Genomic DNA, 9,715 nt, shown 5'->3' with positions numbered 1-9,715 from the left:
GCCCTATTGTGGGTTTAAAGAAACAGTTTGTGATGACGTGGCTGCAATGCAACAAGCAGACAGATAATACGGACATTCGTGCACGAGTGTTGGTGCATGAAGGGGCCGTGCGAGAAAGACGGTTGTGATGGTGATGTGCAAAGAAAAGGCGACCGGTCTGAGATCAAGAGTTAAGGCCGAAGTGATCCCAACAAGAGATGATCCATCCGATGTCAGCGAAATCACCGATGTTCCTAATCTCAAAGTGCCTCGAATATGAAGAGGGGGGAGAGAGAGAGAGAGAGAGAGAGAGAGAGAGAGAGAGAGAGAGAGAGAGAGCAGAGAGAGAGAGAGAGAGAGAGAGAGAGAGAGAGAGAGAGAGAGAGAGAGAGAGCAGAGAGAGAGAGCAGAGAAAAAGCACCACCTATGAATAACTGAAAGAGGGAGAGTTGAAGAGGAGATTTGTGGCGTAGGATCTATGAGTCAGCCAGCTAACTTTTAAACAGATATTTGTTGCAATCCCTGCACATTATGTTGAGTTGATTAAGACAGAGTGAAACAGCTTTTAATAATTCATTTTTGCACAATAAAATGTGCAAAAGTTGTTATTTTGCAAAGTTAGCTGGATAACTTCTTAATCCTGCTTTATTTTAGCTTTTAGGAAATATAAATTATCTACAGAGAAGAGACCAGAGAGGGACAACAAAAGCAGGACCTTAATTTGCTATGGTTCATGCCGATACACTAATAATCTGTCTAAAAAATGCAAGATCACAGCAGTAGCAGCAGCAGTACAAAGCTAGGACAGTTTGGCTGTACGACACTTTATAAATCCAATTATGAGCATCACTTCTCTATGTTAAGTCTAGACTCTACACGTGTCTCACGCCTAGCTTAATAAAGGCAGCTTCTTAAGCTTTTTACGTGAGAAAAGCCATCTGAGAGATGTTATTGTTAAACAACTGCAGTATGTCTGGCAATAATACATACAAAAAAGGTGGAGGGTTGGTGATTGTGCAAGTTTTTCAGCAATGTTTCAGCGCATCATGAAAACCTGATATAATTCAGTGTCTAAAATATTTACAAGGTCTAAATGATAATAAAATGATATGCCAACAATGCATTGCTTTCAAAAATATATATAAAAGAAAGAAAAAAAAAAAAAAAAAAAATCAAAGGAACACAAAAAGCAGAGAGCGATTAAGAGCGCTACACCGCAGTACTGTGAAGCCTCTAACCCCATCCCAAATGTTATTCATCCACTCTTATCAGAGAGCAGGTGAGCAAATCCTAAACGAATGAACGTGGCGACACACTCACACACACCTTACACACATATACACACATATACACACACACAGTGATCCAACCACAGAGGAGGGCCCTGATTTCTTAGAGTTGCGTACCACGACAGCTCCCTGACCTAACAGCCGCCGCCCCCGCAGCGGCTCAGCCTGTGGAGCGGCCGAGTCCGAGCCGCTGGGTGGGACTGGTGGCGCCCGCTGCCATGCTGTGTGTCCATATGGCTTTGGATGGAAAGATCCTAGTCTCTCTCGCCGTTTATTTATGTCCTCGTTTTGCCTCAGTTGGTTTTCATGGTGACGTCTCGAATGGGCGCCTGCTCCTCTTCCTCCTCTTCATCTCCCTGCTCGTTGTCGTTCTTCCTGCGCCGGTTCTCGTTCGGGTCCTCCTCGTCACTCTGAGCTGCGGCGGAGTTGGAGGCGATGGCGGCACCGGCCGAGCCCTGAGCAGAGGAGGTGGTCTTTCTCTCCTGTCTCTCCTCGCCTTCGTTCTCCTCATCTTCTCCTTCCTCCTCATCCTCCTCCTCCTCCTCCTCCTCCTCCTCCTCTTCCTCACGGTCAAGAGCAAAGTAGCCGGTGCCTTTCACCGTGTCCTGGCGCTGGTAGAACAGCACGTAGCCTGCTTTGGACTGAAAGAAAGACGGCGAGTAACAAAGTTAGCTAGCTACTAGGGCTGTCAGCATTAACGCGTTAATCGCGATGCGATTAAGGGTCGAGCATAATGCGTTAATTTTTTTTTTATCATATTAATCGCATGCCGCCATTTATTCATTTATTTTCACTTCACTCGGCTTTGCGTCGTGCCTAACAGGCTACTATTTTGCCGTACTTCCTCGTAACACATCCTGCTGCTGCAGGAATAGCAACGTGGATTTCGGTGCCTCATTCTGGTGCCACTGATATGTCTGCACTTCTCTCTGATGCTCTGAAACAGACGTTACAGGCAACAGAAACATTGCTGCACGTGATGCTAGTTAACGCTATACTCTACAGCAGCTAACATTAGCCTACCGCTAGCTAGTAGCTGGATTAAACACGGTTACAATGCTGACAGCTAACGCTAAACAGTGTAAAGTTTGTCTGTATTTCACTGTAGAGGATTCAACACCGGCATGTAACAATCTGCAGCTGCTGTTGTCGGAAAAACACAGACGGTGCGTTCAATGAAACTGGTAATTTACAGCTTTGTGGTGCATTCAAAGTTGTTGTTAAATGCCCTTTTCCCATCTGGTCATTGTTTTTGTCATTTACTAGTGAAATAAGTTATTGTTATAGTGATTACATTATTATTAAACATTTAATTTTGACGATATGGCCTTAGCAATAAACAAGCCATTCTTTAATACTGCCAACTGTTTAGTACCCTTCTTTTTTTAACTTTCTTAAAAAATATCGCTTCAGGCACCGTTAAGGCACCGGTACCGTTTTAAAAGTACTGCTTTAGCACCGGTATCCAAACCAAACAATACCCAACCCTAATATTAACTAGATTCAAATGTGTGACTAGATTAAATATATAATAAACAAATACAAATCTTAAAATCAAGTTCATAAAGTCATTTTCTTTGCATTCATTTGATTCCCAATCAAGATACACTGGTAAGAATTGCTTTCCATTGTTAATATGTACTTAAAAACAGTTCTGAAATGCAAAATAATAGAATTTCAATCATGCGATAAAACATGCGATTAATCACGATTAACTATAGAAATTCAACGATTAATCACGATTAAGAAAATTTAATCATTTGACAGCCCTACTAGCTACACAAAGAACTCACTGCTGTTGCTTTGTTTTTATACAGAATTCCCTTTTTAACTTGCGTCAACACTTTACATTTTGCATTCTAACTTCTAATAACATGACCACGCAATTCTTTAAGCCTTTGATAACGCCTATGAAAATATCAAAACTAAAAAAAGGAGTTGGTCGTACTGACAAGCCTGATATACAGTAGTTTTTTCCTCTGTGTCATAGAGCTCCATTGTTGTCCAAAAACTATTAAATTACACACATCAGTGACCGTACTGAAAGTGAAAGTATTGTGAGACAGACTAGCACGTTATCATCTTAGGTCTGTTCATTGGATCTGTTTACAATAACAAAGAATATAATATCACCGGCCCTACCCTTTATCCTCCTCAACTTTCTTATTGGCAAAACTGCACTATGACTGAGAACCCTGGATCAGTCATGTCCAGAAAACAGACAAACCTCCCAATGAATTAACCCATTAAATAAATATAAGACGCACAAGCTTTCCTTAAGGAGTTTATGGACTCTTTTAAACACATTTTCCAAACAGCAGTAGGTGTAAGTCATTTAAAAAGATGTAGCTGTGATTGTGCTGTGTGAACCTGACAAACTAATTTCCTGTATGTCTAGTGGAATCGTCAGTGGGTAGTACGGTGTAAAAGCCCCCTACAAACTTTCTCAACACCCCCCACTGTCAACACATCTTAATGAGGCTTCACATTATTTGGCTCTCTTGACTGAATCACTGAGCTGTTTATATATGCCAATTACTGTATATCAAGAACTGTCCAAGAACAGTAATGGCAACAAAATACCCACAACCCCAGAAAAAAAAAAAAGAGAGTCCTCAGTTCCTTATTAGTGCTCTCGTTGGAAGCATCAGCACGGTCGAATGTCTTTGAGAGATCAGCAATGTAATAATTAATCCCAATTGGTGACGACTTAAGAAGTGCATTACTTTGATGAAATGAACCGTTCTAGTTTGTGTCCAGCAAAACTGCCTTTGATGAATATATAGCCAGTATGTACTGTTGCCTGGCTTTTGCCAATGAGGACACTCACCACTATTTGATCTTCGTTGGCAGGAGACACGCTGCTGTCGTCATAGTTGTACCACTTTCCGTCGTCTTTGTTCTTGGCGTAAGCCGTATCTGAGCAGGCCGGGATTAATGACAAGAATTTAGTATTACACAGGTTTTCCTCTTTACATGTGAACCATTCTGTGCTCGTACCGTTTCCTTAATAAAACACTTTGCTAAGTGAACTGTGTCAGCCATGTGCTTGGAGCTCCTGCATTTTCAATTCCAAAATTCAATTATTCAAGATTTTATAAATGTTATAAGATACATTTCTTGGCATTTTGTTACAGAGCCCACGACACACACAAAGTACGGATATCAGCATAACTGATGTGGAATAATCTGCGCAAATAAAGTGATACTAGATAACAGCTGTGCATTGTTACTGAGAGTAACCCCGATTTTCCACTGGGCGCGTCTTTGCTGTGTTCCTGGCGTGATAATAGACCTGGCGCGTATCTTTAGCGGAGCGCTTCACGCACGCTTCTGGGACGCGGCGTGGCTGGTGGATTATCAAACATTGACTTGAATGACCGCGATTGCTCGCGGGGGCAACGCACCCGGAACGCAGCGCAGACGCGCACGGTGGAAAATAGGGGTGAGAGTAACAAGTGCACACTCATGTTGAAAACTCTGGCTGTGACTACAGTGAAAAGCATATTCAAAACAACTGAACCATAACACAAGCATAGGGTTGCTGATAATTATAACAGAATGACAATGCAATGTCAAAAAAGAAATTAAGGCAAGAAGCCCTTACAGCAAACTTAAAAAATGCAGCGCTGCGTATCCCCGCTGTAATGCCTGTGGTGAGTGAAACAAAGCTCTGTTTGACAAGGAATAACACCAACCATGACTGATGTTTACATCAAGCTTGTTAGCCTGCTGCAATCAATGAGTTTCAGGCATATGATGAATACTATATTTGCGCAGAATGAATAAAGGAACACATAGCTATGATAGGAAAGGGAAGATGAACCATGCTCAGTGATCTGTGTGGTGAATCTTACAGTGGCCTCCACCCATCCCGCCATAGTGGTTGGACACAGCAATGAGGTCATAGCGACAGGGCCCAGCATTGGGGTTGATCAGGAACTCGGACATGTCCAGGTCTCTGCAGGAAACACATCACATAGTGTACTGTAAGTCAGCATATGACATGTAAGTACACACTGTGGAGGTACACAAATCATCAGGTTTGAAACCCTTCAAATGGAGCTTATTTTACTGAAGGAAATCATAAGATGTGTTTGTAATTACATCCTTAATGTACAGGAGAGTATTCATCCATATGTATATACTCTGGGTGTGCATATACTGTATGAGGGTGAAGTAAAAACAATGAATAAATTGCTGAAAATGCAGTGTTCTGCTGCAGTGATTTATTGTCGTGTGTGTGTGTGTGTGTGTGTGTGTGTGTGTGTGTGTGTGTGTGTGTGTGTGTGTGTGTGTGTGTGTGTGTGTGTGTGTGTGTGTGTGTGTGTGTGTGTGTGTGTGTGTGTGTGTGTGTGTGTGTGTGTACCTGAGAGGGAAATCCACAAGGGAGTCCAGTTTATCCCTCATGTAACGACTGTAGGAGAAGCGTTTCAGGTGGACCACCAGCACCGGCGGCAGACACCACAGGTCCAGCTTCTTAGTGGCCTGTTGGTGCTGCTTACAGTTTGGACAGTACCTATGAGACAGGATGCACATTGCACGTTAGCAAATGCGGTTGACCTCACGTGTTGCAGCATTCGGCTGATAGGTGGTGTCACCTCCTGCTTGTAACTCGTTTCAATTGTGCTGCACTTCTTACCATGGGTCCTCTGCTCCCAGTTTTTCCTTTGTAGTAAAAAGTTCAATGCAGTCCTTTAGCTTGAAGAAAGCCTTCTTCTGAGGCTTGTACTCCATGCTCTCATGCTTGTCAACGTCCTGCACATTAGACACAATACAAAACGGACAGGATTAAGTGAAAGGTAAAGAAAAACATCTTATTTCTCTGAAGAGTCCTTTGCATAAAGGTGTTAGACACCTATAGCAACAACCTGAGGCTATCAGCGGCAAAAAAAAAAAACACTTTTAGTGAACGTACATTGACAGTGCCTAATTGCCCTATAGGATTACATTGCAGCCGTTTGGCCGCTGCTGGCTGCAGCGCTCTCGCTCAATACTGGACCAATTTCAAAAAATGTTGTTCCCATTAGTCACTTAGACACTAAAACATGGGAAAGAGGGTCCAGGTTAAAAAAAATACCAAAGATCCCCTTTAAGATAGCTGTCTTACTAATTTAATCAAGTTAAAACTTTTCTTTTACAGAACAGGTTTAGTGCATGGATAGAGAGTAAATATTTAGTTATTAAAATTATGTTATTAAAGTCTATGAGGCAGAACAGAGAACAGTGCAGCATAATCATTTCAGCCACAAACAGCTTATTTATCACATCTGGTAGTGAGCAAGGTGGGGGTTTAACATCTTTTTTTAAGGATGCAGTGGCTGCTGCAAATCTGTGACCTTTTGATTACAAAACCAGTCGTGCTTGTTACCAGGACTTCCTGCTGCTCCTGTCTGGGTCACATTGCCATATTGTGTAACAGGATGGCAGACTGCACTTGTTCTACACTGCACAGTACGCATGCTAAAAAGTGCACCAGCTGCTCTTAACATTGTAAAGTTGGATACTGGTATCAGAGAACGTCTTCCAATATTGGCTTTACCTCGACAACGGTCTCATCAAAGTACTTCTTCTTCATCTCCGGTTCCCAGTCCAAGGAGAGATAAGAGCGGTCTGTATGAAAAAAAAAATAAAAAAATCATATGAGTCATCATTAATTTTTACTATCATCATCAATCAGACCGTTATTTCATCCATGCATCTTACAGGGTAATTTCTTTTGGTGCTTACAACATGATTAATTTGCTTTTCTGTGGCGAGATCATAAATGCAAAATAAGATATCCACCATTTGAAAAATGTGAATACCTAGTTCCAATAACCCTTGATAAATAACTATTTAAATGATCAGCTACTAGATGATGAGTCTGAAGATATTTTTCTTGAAGATATTTTCTTGAGGATATTATGTGAGGATTTGTTCTCTTCCCAAAATGGATTCTTCATTTATTCCCTGCTTTACTCCGGTTCCTACCACTGAGTCGGAGGTGTCCCTCGTCAAAGCGGATCTGCCTGGTGTCCTCCTTGATGAGGGTAAAGTCTGTTTTTCCCATGTTATTGAACTGGAATGTAAAAAGTCTCTTTCTGTTGTGTCCGGCCGTCTGCTGGTCTTTGGTGGAGTTCTGTGGACCAACTACACCGTTCTCCAGTTCGTTGTCCACAGAGTCCTCGGACTGGCTGTTGTCGTTCTCAGAGGGCAGCTCCTGATCCTGACTGGACTCGTCGTCCTGCTCATCGGTCTCCATCTCGCCTGACGGATGACAGAAAACATTTTAAAAAGCACCTTGGCTGCCTCTAAAGAATAATGACTTTAAATAGCAAAGGGCTTAAATACAGTAAGACATTTGAAAAGGTCAACATTTTTACAGGTAAAGTATCTGATTGTAACTTGTCTGAGTTTGTGGGTGTTTGTGCACTCACTCGGCGACCCCTCTTCCAAAAGTCCATTAGTGGCGTTACCATTGACAGTGTGTGGTTTGGATGGCGGTGTCTCTTCACAATCCTCTTCATCCTCCTCTACTGAAGATCGCACAAACCGGCTGCAAACACAAAACCACTTTTATTTACAACAACTTTAATTAAAAAATAACAAGACTGTTTTTCCTTCTTAACAAGCTAAATTACTTCTTCTACAGTTTGTCTAATTGCTTTTTGATTGCCTGCCAAAGTGGCTTGTAGACAAGACAGACTTATCAGCTGACATCAAAGGTGACCAGCATTAGGCTTGTGTGAATCTTCAATGATGGCTATCCGATTAAACACAGAAACAAATGAATGTACCAGAGGCGCAGGAGCAGCATGTTGTAGAGTTTGTCTTCACTGAGGGTTCTCGGGACGGCGAGGAGGAAGGGCTGTCCGAACAGCGGCGTGCTGGTGTGGTTGTAGCCCGACTGTTTGTACTTCTCCCTCAGGTGCACTGGGATCACTACATGGTCTGTGTCCTCCACCCGGTTCACTGCCAACTCAAATCTGCAGAAAGAAGGGTGGTCAGTTTTGAAGTCACACTGAATATGCTACATGTTAGCAGCAAGAATCACATAGAAGAACATTAGCTTCAAATAAGCCAATAGATATGAAGCTATCTTTTTTTTTTTTTTTTTTACGTGGTAAACAAAGGCCAGACACTTTAATTTAGTCAGAGAGTTTGACACTCACACATAGATATCATCTCTTTCCATGATGCTGCTGAGGTTCTCGTTGGTGGCGAAGATCCGATGGAAACGGTGGTTGTAGATGTCAGTTACAATCATCTGGGGGAAACGAGAAGAGTAGTCAGAAGACTCTTGGGAAATGTAGGCAGATTAAACTGATATATGAACTAATTCCTAATGCTATTTAGTATTAGCAGACCTAAGATTTTCAACAGATCTGAAACGGAAAAGGATACAAGATCTTTCCCCATTAGCTGCTGAAGCTGTGTGGGCAGGGACAGTTTAAAAGGGAATAGAGCATTTTGGTCTGTGCTGTCTGAGGAGATTATCACTGCCCAGAGCAGAGCTGTTTGTACCTTCTCAGCAGGCACCCCAGACAGGTTGGAGAGGGAGGTACACAGGTCTGAGATGTAGCCCACCTTCGGCACGGTCAGCTTGTACTGAAACGGAAACACATCACGTGAAATCATAATGTCAGGGTAGGACACTCGGTGCTGTTCAAGTGCATTGCATGTTACCTGTGTGGGTTTGGCTAGAGGGTCCAGTCTGACCAGATAGACCTCCAGTGTCCGCTCCTTCTTCATGGGCAGGGGCAGGGTCAAGTAGCAGAAAGGATCAAAGGTCACAGAGACCTTGGCGCACACAGGACACACCAGGGTGGACTTGAAAAGGCCGTGGAAGATGTCCACAATGATGGAGTCGTTTCTCTTGATGTGGTTCTCCCACGCCTCCTCCGCCACCACCTGAGATAAACGACACAAGACAAACTAGCTAGTACAAAAGAAGGTAAGATCTAAAAATGTGAAAAATATAGATAAACACAAATCTGAATAAAGCATAACTTGAAAAAAAGGAGATGTGCCAATTCAGGATGGCATTCTCTAGGACAGAATAACTGATTGAACAATCTGCTAATTAACCTAATCTTATAAAAAGACATATATACACATCACCTATTTGTCATACATTTTTTAATATGTTTGGCCAGCTACATACACTTTAAGATCTGGAGACAATTTAACACATTTTCAGAGCCATTATTATCTCACCTTATCAGGCCTGCCGTTAGCGTCCTTCAGCTGGATGTAGGGCTTCTTCCTGATGCGGTTCAAGTCTTCGTGAAGGCCATCCAGGAGAAAGGCCAGCAGCTCATGAGAGTCCTGCTGTTGGTAGCCCGAGAACTGTGGGGCGAAGCGGCCCACCTGGGTCTGGAGGACAGAAAACATATGAAAAGAAATGACATGGGGAGAGGCGCAAAAACAGAAGAACTAGGATACTTTCTGCCCAATATTAGAAA

At 42.5% G+C, this 9,715-nt stretch overlaps 1 protein-coding gene across 5 annotated transcripts in view; it reads right to left on the bottom strand.

The window, feature by feature from the left end:
* Positions 1-374: 374 nt before the first annotated feature.
* The window catches only part of LOC116039764 (ubiquitin carboxyl-terminal hydrolase 15), a 21,253-nt gene continuing 11,912 nt past the window's right edge, over positions 375-9,715 (bottom strand). For 4 of the 5 annotated variants that reach the window (XM_031284771.2, XM_031284772.2, XM_031284773.2 and 1 more), the window contains 13 exons: positions 9,468-9,626; positions 8,937-9,161; positions 8,775-8,858; positions 8,423-8,517; positions 8,048-8,236; positions 7,688-7,806; positions 7,242-7,517; positions 6,811-6,881; positions 5,911-6,026; positions 5,638-5,787; positions 5,126-5,229; positions 4,099-4,187; positions 375-1,909 (listed from right to left, as the gene is read on the bottom strand). In XM_031284771.2, the coding sequence (XP_031140631.1) occupies positions 1,562-1,909; positions 4,099-4,187; positions 5,126-5,229; positions 5,638-5,787; positions 5,911-6,026; positions 6,811-6,881; positions 7,242-7,517; positions 7,688-7,806; positions 8,048-8,236; positions 8,423-8,517; positions 8,775-8,858; positions 8,937-9,161; positions 9,468-9,626 (2,025 nt within the window). In that variant the 3' untranslated portion in view covers positions 375-1,561. Of the gene's footprint in view, positions 1,910-4,098; positions 4,188-5,125; positions 5,230-5,637; positions 5,788-5,910; positions 6,027-6,810; positions 6,882-7,241; positions 7,518-7,687; positions 7,807-8,047; positions 8,237-8,422; positions 8,518-8,774; positions 8,859-8,936; positions 9,162-9,467; positions 9,627-9,715 lie in introns of those variants that run through there. The other variant, XR_004896033.1, reaches the window with a different exon arrangement.

The sequence above is a fragment of the Sander lucioperca genome, chromosome 20, assembly GCF_008315115.2.
Source record: "Sander lucioperca isolate FBNREF2018 chromosome 20, SLUC_FBN_1.2, whole genome shotgun sequence".
NCBI classification, from domain to species: domain Eukaryota; kingdom Metazoa; phylum Chordata; class Actinopteri; order Perciformes; family Percidae; genus Sander; species Sander lucioperca.
Note: the sequence above shows the minus strand (reverse complement) of the source record. Positions and strands in the feature narration are given on the sequence as shown.